Consider the following 13,655-nt stretch of genomic DNA (forward strand, 5'->3'; position numbering starts at 1 on the left):
TAAATATATAAGATGATTTCATTGCTTGTCTCCTTTATCTGGCCAAGAAGTAAGGGAAGACAGTAAGATCTCTGAAAGAACAAATGTGACCTTCTCTTCTATTAAATTATAAGCAAGAGTGATATATTTTCCGTTAGAATGTGGACAAATGGCTTTGAACTTTTAAGAAAAGGACAGAGCTAAGTCAGAAAGCTGGGTTTTACTCAAGCCACAGAGATGAAGTCATGATTACATTGTAGCATTACTGAGAAGGAAAACAGTACTTCCAAGTTAGGGATTTAGAATCCAGGTTCTTTCCCTAGTGACATCACTTATTAACTGTGGGACCTTAACCCCTCTGTGCTTCATTTTCCAAATTGTTTAAATGGGAATAATAGTGCCTACATCACACAAACTGGTATGAATATTAAGTTAATTGACAGATGTAACAGATATAAGTAAAGCATGTAAAATGGTATCTGGCACATTAATAAACACTAAATATGAGTGTTTATATATTATTAATATATAGCTTTTTTAAAACCTTTTTTTTTTTTTTTTTTTTTTTTGAGACGGAGTCTCGCTCTGTCACCCAGGCTGGAGTGCAGTGGCGCGATCTCGGCTCACTGCAAGCTCCGCCTCCCGGGTTCACGCCATTCTCCTGACTCAGCCTCCCGAGTAGCTGGGACTACAGGCGCCCACAACCGCGCCCGGCTAATTTTCTGTATTTTTAGTAGAGACGGGGTTTCACCGTGGTCTCGATCTCCTGACCTTGTGATCCGCCCGCCTCGGCCTCCCAAAGTGCTGGGATTACAGGCGTGAGCCACCGCGCCCGGCCTTAAAACCTTAAGATAATTATTTAACTGAACCTAGGCACTCATTTAAGTACCAATTATGAAATACCAATAGTGAATCTTTGTCTTTTAAAAAATAGTTCTTTTTTTTTTTTTTTTTTGAGACAGGGTCTTGCTCTATTTCCCAGACTGGTCTTGAACTCCTGCCTCAGCCTCCCAAAGTGCAGGATTAACAGGTGTGAGCTACTGTGCCTAGCCCAAAAAATAGTTATTTTCTATTATAGAAGTAATTTAGTTTAAAAAGGCACACTATGTGGAAAGCTTGATTCTTACTTCAAGGTCATGGCTCATGGATGACGATCTACTTGGTGCCAGGTTCCCCGGAAGTGCTGGCTAACTATAATAGTTATGAGGAAGCCAGAGATTCTACAGGGCTAGTTTTTAAAAGTCCAAACTTATAAACTGGTACACATAAAAGCAGTTATACAAGGCACAAGAACTGTACAAAAGAGACATTTTTACATATTACCTTACCTTTTTTGTAAATTCTGTAGTTGTTTCCATAAGTTGCTTTTCTTGATCTGTAAACTATAGGATATGAAGCAGCAGGAAGTTAAAAAAAAAAGACTAAAATTAAAAAGGAGTAAGTAACCAAGAAAGTACATTTAAAAGCACAATACCATATCTGTTACTCTGCTCCTTTCTAGGTTGATATCCAGTTTATTATCTGCTCTGATTCGACTGGTTTCATGCTTTAAAGAAAATAAAGATATTTAAAAAAGGATCTTATTATGAATATTTGTTCTGAAATTAACAGCTAGGAAAAAATTCACTTACCATTAGTTGTTGCTTAACTTGGTCTAATTCAATTTTCATTTTCTAGGTACAGGAAAGATCACATGTAATTAGCATTAAACCAAATCTATATTATGATTAAAAAAATCTGAAACCCTAGATTACCAAAATTTGGACAATCTATGGATTTCTAATACACAATTGATAAGGAAAAAAATCTTCAAAAGAAACTAGTAAGCCACTGTATTCAGAAAATAATTGTTACGAGCAAAATGCATTTGTTTTTGTATTATACTTTTAAAAATTGATTTTCTAAATTTAAAAAGCCACAGTGGATAACATAACTTAAAATTCTGACTTAATTACAGAAATACACTTTTCTCTTAAGTCACAAAGACATTTAGTACAGGATTAAATAAAATAGAAAATGCCACATTACTCTCAGCTCTGAAACCATTATATAGAAATTTTATACACATAGCTCAAAGATTTTCTGTTTTATGTGGTTTTATATGTATAAATGTAACTCTTATTCTTATCAGTATGCAAAGCACTATGATTTATATAGAAAAAGATTAGGTATGGTTAAACAAATAGTACTTTTTAAATCTAAAAACTTATTGTTTACTAACCACATGGAATTATTAGTTGGTCTTATTAACTTATTCACTAAGTAGGATGCTTATTATGAGATCAGTTATTTTATGAGTAATAAATTAAAATTTGCATCACCTCATTCTCTGCTCTCAGATTTGCGAATTCACTTTTCTCTAGGATGACCATGTCTTTCCTGATAGAATCCAAATGAGCCATTAGCTGTTGTACTGTTATTTCCTAGAAAACAAAAAAAAAATAACCTAGTGATCCACAGAAAGCCATCTTTTATTTATGGAATTGTTTTTCATGAAATTTAAATGCATTTGTTAACATGCTACAAGGTATAATGCTGACTGGTTAAGTAAATATGAAACTTACATATCTGAAATATCAATATGAAAAGAAAAAGATTCAAGGAAGAAAAAGGTATTTCCTAGGGGAGAGAAATGTGTAAGTCTTTGAATGAAAAGAATCTCAATAAAATGCTTCCTTAGACCCTAAGAGTTCCTCAAAACAATAATGTTTTGTTCTTGTTTTTTGAATAACCAAATGGAAAGGGTTTTATCTCTTATTACTTTGATTTTGAGATTTTCTACCACTGGAAAATTCCATGGTATTGGATACGACTCAGAAGTCAGATAGTAAAACAAAATAGATATGTAGTTAAAATAATTGCCCTTTGTCAGCACAACATAACCAATTTTGTTTAAATTCCTGGGTATCTTCCCTATATTTGGCACTACAAAGAATATGTGAAAGAAAAGGTAGCATTTACCTGATAGATCTATAAGCTTTTGCTTCATTAGGGAGGACAATTTTGTAGAAATGATTTAAGACAGTCTTACAAAGAAAATATAACTGTTACAGGTTGAATATCCCTAATCCAAAAATCCGAAATCCAAAATCCGCAACTTTTTGAGTGCCGACATGACACTCAAAGGAAATGTGCATTGGAGTATTTTGGATTTCAGATTTGGGATGTGCAACTGGTAAGTGTAAAGGAAATATTCCAAAATAAAAAATCTGAAATCTAAAACACTTCTGGTCTCAAGCATTTCAGATAAGGGATATTCAACCTGTAGCACTACACTTCTTAAAATCATGTAGCTTGCTAATTTATCTATCCTTTACCAAAAGAAAAAGCAGATGAGGTACAACCTTATTAAGGACTCTGTATAACGGTTTAGAAATAAAACAAGAAAGCCCCCCCAAAAAACAGTATGAGTTCTGGAGTCAGGCTGTCGAGCTTTGAATCCAAACTCTGCCATTTACTGTGAGATGCTAGCAAGTCATTTAACTTCTCTGGTCTCCTCATTGGTAAAATGGAAATAGTAACAGTACCTGGTACACCTTAAAGAGTTGTTCTGAGGATTAAATGAGATTATGTATGTATAATGCTTAAGATAGTACTTGGCATATGGTTATCACTGAAATGTTAACTATTATTACCGATGGGACAGAGAACTAATGACTGAAGCACGATAGTCTAATGCTAATGTATTAATGTGGAGGAAGTTTGGACTTCTTATATAAAAGTTTTTAACTGTGTACAACAGACATTGCTGACGCATGCCTTTTCTAACCCTCATATATTACTCAGGAGGGTTGTTCATTTTATTCAATTCTGTTTGACATATTTATGAGAATTAATTCAGAAGTCACACAGATGTGGCCTCTAGGGGCTGGCAGTCCTGTTTGCCCCAAATATCACTATAAAGGAATTATATGACATTAAAAATAATGTATTCTTATTACTGAGATTTTTGCCTATTACATAGGCAAAAGTTGGAAAGCTAATTACAGACTTCATACTTGTGGAGTCTGAACCTGAAAATAAGGGATTGTATTGTGGCTTTCTTGAGATAGAGCCTTGCTCGGTCACTCAGGCTGGAGTGTACTGGCATGATCTTGGCTCACTGCAGCTTCCTGAGTTTGAGCAATTCTCATGCCTTAGCCTCCCGAGTAGCTTGGACCACAGGCACCCACCATCATGCGTGGCTAATTTTTTTTTGTATTTTTAGTAGAGACAGGGTTTTGCCATGTTGGCCTCGAACTTCTGATCTAAAGTGATCCGCTCACCTCAGCCTCCCAAAGTGCTGGGATTACAAGCGTGAGCCACTACACCCGGCCTTAATGTGGCTCTTAAGAGCTTCTTTTTACCTCATTCTTTAAATACAGACTCAAAAAGCCTACAAAACTGCACAGGTGTCCATCTTTAACAACTTTAAATGTAAAGACATAATCCATTGTTAAGTAGCCAAATATATTAAAAGTGTGATTTTTGTAACTACTATGGAGCCATCAGAGAATATTCAGATTTGAATCAGAATCACAATATAATCAAATTCTCAGAATAAGAAGACTTTATTACTTTATTTTCTCCCCCCATCCTGCTAGCTGACTTAGTTTCATATCAAGTATGAAATTATTCTAGTGAAGCTCATTTATTCAGTCCTTTATGTAAAATTATTGCTTTTTGTCCATATCACCACAGTGAAAACTCCTGTAAATTACTCAGTCTCTCTAAGCCTGTCTTCAGTGGCCAAATAGAATTCTGCTTACTTTTCAAGGTTGTTAGAGATTAAATAATATATGAAAAATACACAGCATTGTGCCTCTTACATGTTAAATTCTTATATTTGACTTTAGGATTTTTATATTCAGTCAAATTAAGGCGTCTTAGGGAATTTATAAAGTCCTTCTCAGTCATGTAAGTCCTTTCCAGCTATGTCTGTGAAAATTAACCAATATGTATGTATAGCAGCAATAAAACATACTTAACATATAGAAAGATTAGCTCTTCTGTGGTGAGCTTTCTTGAGGGAAAAAGTTGTTTCACTAACAATCTACCACCACTCATGAATAACACAATATAATGATCTCATCCCATCAAAGATTTGGCAAAATACCATCTCTGTTACCACAACATTATTACAACTATTCTAACTATTCAGTCTCTCTAAATACTGACTTTATTCAGTGTTTTTTTTGTGTGTGTGTGGTCCCTTTAGAGAGAACAAGGAAGATACGAGTGTGTTTGGAAGGTCACTAGGTAGACAGAGACGTAGTTATGAAATGACTGTCTAATGAAAGTATCAGAAGCGTTAGTAATCAGTGTATTACCTGTTGAGCTTGAGTGACCATCTCTTTATAGATAGTATCCAGGCTGACATTTGATAAAGTAGTTAATGCTGATACAATTGTTTCTGCTTGTGTTTTGTCAAATCCTGTAGGCAGCAAATAGGTATTTTAAAGTGTATATCCTTATCAAAATAAACAGCGAGAGTAACTCCTCAACATTTAAATTGTTATACTCTTTTTAAAATAATGGTTACAATTTAAAAATTGACAGATAATGCTAAATTACTCTCCAAAAGTACTCTACAATTTTAATTCCCATTCTGTATCTCCCCACATCTACATTAACACTAGACATGACTTTTTATTTTGAGTAATTGGCAAAAAAAATTGTATTACATTGTTATTTTAATGTTACTTAAATTTGCATTTCCTTGGTTGGTAGAGAGGTTAAGCATTACATATACTTTTTGTTATTTATATTTATTTTTCTGTGTTATGCTTGTTTATAGCATTTGCCCCCTTTTTTCTATAAAACTGCTTATTCTTTTACATTTATTTAGCTTTTCATCTATCTGAAATTTAGTTTTCAGTAAGGGGATCTAATATATTTTTTCCCAGTGGCTAGTCATTTATTATCTCATTTATTAAATAGTCCTTCCTTTCCCTAATTTGTAATGCCTTCATCACATTAAATTCATGTCTGTGTCTCTGAATACCATTTTGTTCTATTAGTCTATTCCTTTAATATCACATAATTTACTGTTTTGATATCAGGTAATTTTTTGTGCTTATTTTCCGATTTTTTAATCTCAAACATTTGTACTTCCACATGGACTTTATATTAGCCTAGAAACTAGTTTCTTTTTCACTTAATTGGAATCATTCTGTACATATTTCAATGCTTTTTTTAATTAACATATCTTGAACATTCCTCATATCAGTAAATATTTCTCAAATAGTATCATTTTTAGTGACTATAAAATATTTCATTGGATTGTCTATTTAAATACTCTTAATTGTTCATAACAGTGATACTGTCTTGACTAGGCAATTATTATGAGTGCTATTAATTTTCTTCTTTCAGGAGGTATCCATGTTTCTCACCATGAGTTTCCAAGTCCTGAACCAATGCATGGGTATCAAAAGTTAATTTCCTTTGTTCTAAAGGAGTTATATCCACTGGCCGCCTATCATATCCCTCCTTGGTTGTGGTGGTGAAGAAGTCTGAAAAGAGAAGACATTTTTTTTCTCTTATAGTAACTGATAAAGGTTTCCTACTTTAGCTTACAAAGCATTTTCCCCATCCATTTATGATATAGTTCCAGCTCTTCTAGTTTTGTCATCTCACCCAAGTTAATTGACTCCTCTGAGCCTCTCTTTTATCTGAAAAGTCTCTGACTTTTTTCTGTACATACTAAACATTCAATAAATGTTTCTTTTCCCTCCTTTGGTATTCAGGAATGTTAAGAGTTAGTATAAACTTGTAATAAAACACATCAAATGCTTTGGATATCACCACCTCAGCTCTACTTACTGTAAAGCAGAAACTACACAATTCAATTCTTCTCTGTGCTCAGTCTTTCAAGAGCTATGAAAATTTTTTACACTTACATCCCTGTTTAAAGTAGCTTTCCATACTCCCACTCACTTATATATCCACAGTTTATTTCCTACATAGTTCTCAGTTCCAATATGAAATTATCTTGTTTGCTGTTTGTATCTCTGGATCAGAATGGAAGTTCCATGATGCTTTGACTGTGGTTTTCACTACTCTATCTTTAGCACCTAGAACAGTGCTTTGGCACATAGTTGGGCCACAAAGTTTTACTGTTGATGCAATCAATGAATTTGATTTGAAATCATGGGCATATTTACTGGTATCAACATAAGAACCCTAAGAAAAAATTCTCATTTCTGAAATAACCCTTCTTGTCCTATTTCAATAAATTCCCCAAGTTTTAACCTAGACACAGTAAAGACCTTTTCTGTATATTGCTGATGAATTTATTATAAGGTACTCTGCCCATAAACAACTTCTAGGAAAGGTAAAGGAGTTACCTTTACAGAGCCAATGGTAGAATTAGGATTCAGACTCAGATTCTTCTGACTTCAAATCTTACACTCCATGCTGTTTCTCTTATTTATCCTAAGCCACTTAAAATATCTAGATATTTAAAAGACTGCAGGCCGGATGCGGTGGCTCACACCTGTAATCCCAGCACTTTGGGAGGCCAAGGTCAGGGGATCACGAGGTCAGGAGATGAAGACCATCCTGGCTAACACAGTGAAACCCCGTCTCTACTAAAAATACAAAAAAATTAGCCAGGCATGGTGGCAGGCACCTGTAGTCCCAGCTACTAGGGAGGCTGAGGCAGGAGAATGGCGTGAACCTGGGAGGTGGAGCTTGCAGTGAGCTGAGATCACGCCACTGCACTCCAGCCTGGGCAACAGAGTGAGACTCTGTCTCAAAAAAAAAAAAAAAAGAAAGAAAGAAAGAAAAAAAAAAGACTGCAACTTCAGGCATTATTTTTCCACCAGTACTGTGTAGAACAAATGTGATTCCTTCTTTATATCCTTCTAGCCTAATGAATATTTATTGAGTGCTAGAACTTGTGCCAGGCACAGGGGTAAAATGATAAGCAAAACCAGACATGAATGATGTTCTCACTGATTTTATAGACTAGAAGGCAGGAAAGAGATATTGTTTTTTTAAAAAACCTAACAATAAACTCTAAATTCAAATGATAAAAGATTTATTAAAATACTCCAAAAAATTCTGTTTAACTGAAGAGATAAAAGCAAGTAGCTGTAAATAAAAGTGGAGCAATGTTTTAAAACACACATATTGGTACACTGGTCAGTAATCTTTTTCACTTGAATGTCATCTAGTAAAGAAACATGCCTTTGTGTGTAAATATCAGACCTAAGGTAGGAGAGAAAAAGAAAAATTAGAGGAAAAGGGGCAGATTTCAGTAATTTCAATAACAACTGCATTAGGAGTAGTGATGGTACTCTTAGTTACATATCCCTGATTAGAAGTTTATTTGGATTTAGAAAAAAAATCAGTAATAACATTTATATAATATTTTACTGTTTTCACATCTATTACCCCATCCTTAAAATTCTCATTTTATGGATGAGGTAAATTGAGGCTCAGGGCTAAGTATGGATGCTCCTCAGCTTATAAAAGGGTTATGTCCCATTAAATCCATCATAAATTGAAAATATCCTGAGCTGAAAATGCATTTAATACACCTAACCTGCTGAACATCACAGCTTAGCTGGGCTCACCTCAAGCACGCCAAGAACACTTACATTAGCTTATAGTTGGCCAAAATCATCTAACACAAAACCTATTTTACAATAAAGTGTTGAATATTTCATGTAGACACCCAAATGGGCATTTTGTAAACATTATGGGATGCAAAAACAAAACCCAAAAAACCCTGGCAATACTAAGTATTGGTTATTTGCCCTTGTGATCCATGGCTAACTGGGGGAGCTGCGGCTTGCTGCCCCTGCCAATGCATTATTGTTAGATTAGGAAAGGATCAAAATTCAAAGTACAGTTTCTACTGAATGCATACTGTTTTTGCACCATGATAAAGTCGAAAAATTTTAAGTTAAACTATCTTAAGTTGTGGACTGTCTGTAATTAGTCCAAGATCTTATGGTCTCATAGCTAGGCGGATTAGTACAGTTCCTCTGACTTAGTCAACAAACACTCTGAATACCTTACACAAAGAGCAGCTTCCTACTAAATTTGGGATACAGACCAAATACCTTAACAAGCCAATAAATCTTTGTAGGGTGTAGCTCGTCTCATGTCCTGCTATGCTCTCTCTGGTCCTCTGCTTTCAAGGGCTCTTTGATTTTAATTCCACAAACATGCCATGTGCTTTACCTTCTCAGGGCCTTTGCCCAGCCCCTGCCCTGTTCAGAAAGCTCTCTTTTTCTTTGCCTGCTCATGTTTATCCTTCAGAGCTCAGTCTGAATGTTTCTTCCTCTGGAAAGCCTGACGAGTCCTTTGGGTTATGTCTCTCTTGTGATGGTTTTTCATAGTACTGCATAGGATTCTTTTGCAAACCCTCTCACAATTTACACATTTATGTGACTCTCAGTTGTCTCCCCAAGAGACCAGTGGTCAGCCAACTATAGCCTGTAGACTACCACCACCTGTTTTTCTAGTTTTATTCATTAGAACTAGATAGTTTTATTAGAACACAGCTCATTCATTTATGGATTAATCTATGGCTACTTTCATGCTACAGTGGCAAAGCAAATAGTTGTGACTGACCTTACAGCCTACAAAGCCTGAAATATTTATTGGGCTCTTTACAGAAAAAGTTTGTCAACCCCTGCACTAAACTATACAGTTCTTGAGAGCAGGGACCACATTTGTTCTTGCTCACTACTGAATCCCCAATGCCTACACAAATCTGGATGCTCCATAGATACTTGCTGAATGAAAGGCACTGTGCTTGGCATTATGTATACACAATGATGAATAATACAAAGGAGACGCATTTGGCCCTCCTTGAGAATAAAGGATCAAGAATGGCTATTTGGATGATGGTACAGCTACATTAAATATTAAAGAAGTTATCCAGACAGGATGAATGAAATCAGCAAAATCTAGGCACGGGCTGCCTTTGCTATTCTCTTGGCTTCTATTTATTATGGGGCTAAGGAGAGCTGAGAATGCAGAAGGATATGTAAAACATTATTCCTTAAATGTGCTAAGATATTCACATAATATTTTGCTTAGTCCTCCCAATCCTATGAGGTAGGTATTGACACCCACTGGCAGTAGAACTTTGGGTTTCACTCCACTTTGGAAGCCATAAGCAACTGGAAAAACCATTGGATATTCATAGTAGGGTTTCATAATCACTATTCCAACTGGTCATGAGCAGTTCAATGCATAAGCGCTCATTAAGAATGTCTTTACAGGCCAGGTGCAGTGGCTCATGCCTGTAATCCTAGCAGTTGGGAGGCCAAGGCAGGCGGATCGCTTGAGCCCAGGAGTTCGCGATCAGCCTGGGCAACATGGCAAGATCCTGTCCCTACAAAAATTACAAAAACTAGCTGGGCACGGTGGCATGTGCCTGTAGTCCCAGCTACTTGAGAGGCTGAAGTGGGAGGATCACCTGAGTCTGGGAGGCAGAGGTTGCAGTGAGCCGAGATGGCACCAAGGCACACGAGACTGAGTGACAGAGACCCTGTCTCAAAAAAAAATAAATAAATAAATAAATAAGTCTTCGCAGCCATATTAATAGGTAGGGGAAATGAAGTGCCCAGAATCAGTGTTTCTAGCTCATAGTGGAACAACAGATCCTAAATAGCCTGAAAAGTTTTGTACAGGCTTAAACATCTGTACAAAACTCCAAACCTTTCCTTTCATTGTTACTACTTTTGATTCTTTGATAGCTATATCTTGCGGATTGTTTGTTTGTAATAGTGAGATACAAACTCAAGGGTTTAAAGGTTTAACCAGTTTGGCAAAACTACTAAGTCATAGATTGCGGACTGGAACTCTGGCCTATCTTGCACCAAGCTCCTCTTTGCTGGAAAAGGTCAAATTTTACTTTTGAAACAAACAAACAAACAAATATGTAAAATGTTGTCCCAATAAATTTAAGTTGCAAGTTTTATATGAATTTACTGCTAATTTTACAGCTGAAACACTTCAGTGTATAGTCAGTTACTTTTCTGTCAGGAACTCAAAAGAACAGGCATTACAGCATATGTTCTTACATGCTGGTCTACTAACGTGCTACACTAGTTGCATCATGATAACTAAGGTCCTTCCACTGGTCAGAGGTCAAGGGTTTCAAATCCCCTGATTATTAACATTATTAGGCAAGTTTAAACTACTTGTACACAATAAACATTCAATATTTGTTTAGTGAGGAAGGACACAAATCCTACTAGTTGTAAGAAGAGATTTAAAGTTTCTCCAAGCACACTCAGATTCAAGTGGGAAAACTTTTACGTTAAAACATTAACATTTACTTATGGTCATGTATTTCGCATTATGATATGCACTTCAAAGTTCATTCTCTAAAAACATTTAATTTTGTTTTCATTTGGATATGTGAAGCACACCTGTAAAAGTCAACAAAGATGAAAGTTGGATGATTTCCTGGAATTCAAAAGTGCTACCTCCTTTTTGTAAAATCCATCATAATGTGTATTTATGCTAAACACCCAAATACCTAACAAAAGAGACCTTGTGAATGATCCTGGCAGCTAAAGAGCAATCTTACAGACGGATGATCAACAACTGCAGTTTTGACTGCAGCTGTTACTGGTGTGGATTAAAATTAAACAATAAGCAAAACAGCACAAGTAACAATATGGAGCATAAATAACAGCGTGGAAGTGTTTGGGTACCGACTGGCTCAGGGTACCTGGCACTGAAGATTCAAGAAGGTGAACAGAGAATGCTAAGGTTGATAAGAGGTGCCTATTCGCCTATTTTGTGGACAACCTTAAAACGGTTTAAAAACTAGGAGGGAAGTTTAAAAACGGGGGGTAAAAAACGACAACAAGAAAAACCTAGCCCTAGAAACGTTTCTCGGAATAAAGTTAGATGTCTTCAGGACACCCTGTTAACAGGGGTGCCAACCGGTTGGAAACTTGTAGGTTCCAGTATTCACTTTTTTTCCCAAAGTCTACAATGTGACTGAAAAGTACTGAGAATTCCAGCGAGAATAAGGCAGACGTGATCTGAAATTTATGATGCTGTCTACCAAAAACTTGGGCTCGAGGCCAGCACCTAAAAAAATAAAATCTAAAGATCAGGCCACAAAAGAAATCAGGACACCCTCAAGCACAGATTACCTTACGCTGCCTCCAGACAAACCTACCAGATTACTAGCCTCTTGTCACCAAAAAAGGGAAACAAGGGCTGAGAAAGAAGCCGGGCGCGAAGCCCTGGCCTTCGAAGGTTCGCTTTAAGAACAGAAAGGCACTGATTTCCTCAGTCCTCGCCCCTTGGGGCGAGCTGGGCAAGTCGGGGCAGCAGGCAGCTGTGTCGCCAGCACAAGGCGTGAATCGGGGAGGAGGGCGTGGCACCTTCTCTTCCCGTTCGCTCGAGCAGGCGCGACCCACGGGCATCGTCTCCCTAGAGAGCACTCAGACATCTATGACACGACGCCTTGCCTCACCTCTCCGCAGGGCCGGCGAGAAATGCCCGCGGGGGCTTGAAACCCAACGATCCCCTCTGCCTTGGGAGAGCAAGAGCCGCCAAGCCTGGCGACTATTCATGGCCTCAGAGTTTTCCGGCGGGCGGGAGGCGGAAGACGGGGTAAATCTCGCACAGGCTTTCGGGCAAGGTAGTTCTGGCACCGCAGGAATGCTGGGAATTGTAGTTTTCGCTCTGTCACAAGACCACCTTCCAGCGCGGGCGCCACAGTGGTGCCACGAAACTGGGCCTCTTCGCAGGCCGACCCACAGTTCACGAGCAATGCTCAGCGCTGTCCCGCTACTCCCACCGCCCCTTCCCGACCTGTGAACGCCTTTACCGTCTTAGGAAGGCGGGATCTTGTCGGAGAACCTTCTGGCGCCTGTTTCCTGGCAGCGGCGCATAGTCCAACAGCTGGCTCCCCCAAGATTGCCAGCGGCCATTAAGCGCTTGGGTCGGGGGAGATGGAGTCGTATTTAGCCGCACAGCAGTCTGGGACCTGAAGTTCTCGGCCGCTGAGCATTCTGGGTGATTGCGTAGTGCGGAGGCCAAAGAAACCTTCTGGGAAGTGTAGTCCAGCAAGTCGCTCACTGACCGTGCAGCGTCACATCCTGCTGCTTCGCCGTCTGGTGCACGGGAGGACCAACTAATTTTAGTCGGTATATTCTTTCTTTAGGGAAGATGAATTCCTCCGTTTCTGCGAGAAATTCCTTAAATTTTCACCATTTATCCTTCCCAGACCTCACTCAAGACTTTGCTCCGCATAGTAAAATGCTGAAAGCATCAATGCACAGTAGTTGTATTAAAATGCACCAATACTCATGAATATTCTCGGTAAATCCTAAAATGGCACACAGTTGTGCGGTTGCAGTGGCTTATTCTCGCAAGATTCTAAACAATTACGGCTAGGTTTCTATCTATATGTATTCAAAGCTTTGTGAGAGCTACGTAACAAACACCATTTCTAAGGCCCGAAGCACACTGAAAGAAGAACAAAACTTAATTTCCGCCCACAAGTGCTTTAATAGACAATTCATGAAGAGGAAATATAAATCGCTATTTAAAACATTAGGATGGCCAGGAGTGGTGGCTCACACCTGTAATCCCAGCACTTTTGAGAGGCCGAGGTGGGCGGATCACCTGAGGTCGGGAGTTCGAGACCAACCTGACCAACATGAAGAGACCCTGTCTATATTAAAAATACAGAATTAGCCAGGCGT

The 13,655-nt window shown here is 37.8% G+C and overlaps 1 protein-coding gene across 5 annotated transcripts in view; it reads right to left on the minus strand.

The window, feature by feature from the left end:
• CCDC90B (coiled-coil domain containing 90B) overlaps nucleotides 1-13,655 on the minus strand; it is a 695,243-nt gene that overhangs the window by 10,323 nt on the left and 671,265 nt on the right. The window contains exons 2-8 of one of the 5 annotated variants that reach the window (XM_050755892.1): nucleotides 12,419-12,534; nucleotides 6,351-6,470; nucleotides 5,289-5,392; nucleotides 2,301-2,402; nucleotides 1,611-1,652; nucleotides 1,454-1,525; nucleotides 1,308-1,361 (exon numbers count right to left, since the gene is read on the minus strand). In XM_050755892.1, coding sequence (XP_050611849.1) covers nucleotides 1,308-1,361; nucleotides 1,454-1,525; nucleotides 1,611-1,652; nucleotides 2,301-2,402; nucleotides 5,289-5,392; nucleotides 6,351-6,470; nucleotides 12,419-12,518 — 594 coding nt within the window. In that variant the 5' untranslated portion in view covers nucleotides 12,519-12,534. Of the gene's footprint in view, nucleotides 1-1,307; nucleotides 1,362-1,453; nucleotides 1,526-1,610; nucleotides 1,653-2,300; nucleotides 2,403-5,288; nucleotides 5,393-6,350; nucleotides 6,471-7,304; nucleotides 7,667-12,418; nucleotides 12,540-12,775; nucleotides 12,927-13,655 lie in introns of those variants that run through there. The other 4 variants (XM_050755893.1, XM_050755894.1, XM_050755896.1 and 1 more) reach the window with 4 other exon arrangements.

This window comes from Macaca thibetana, chromosome 14 (genome assembly GCF_024542745.1).
Source record: "Macaca thibetana thibetana isolate TM-01 chromosome 14, ASM2454274v1, whole genome shotgun sequence".
In the NCBI taxonomy this organism is placed as follows: Eukaryota; Metazoa; Chordata; class Mammalia; order Primates; family Cercopithecidae; genus Macaca; species Macaca thibetana.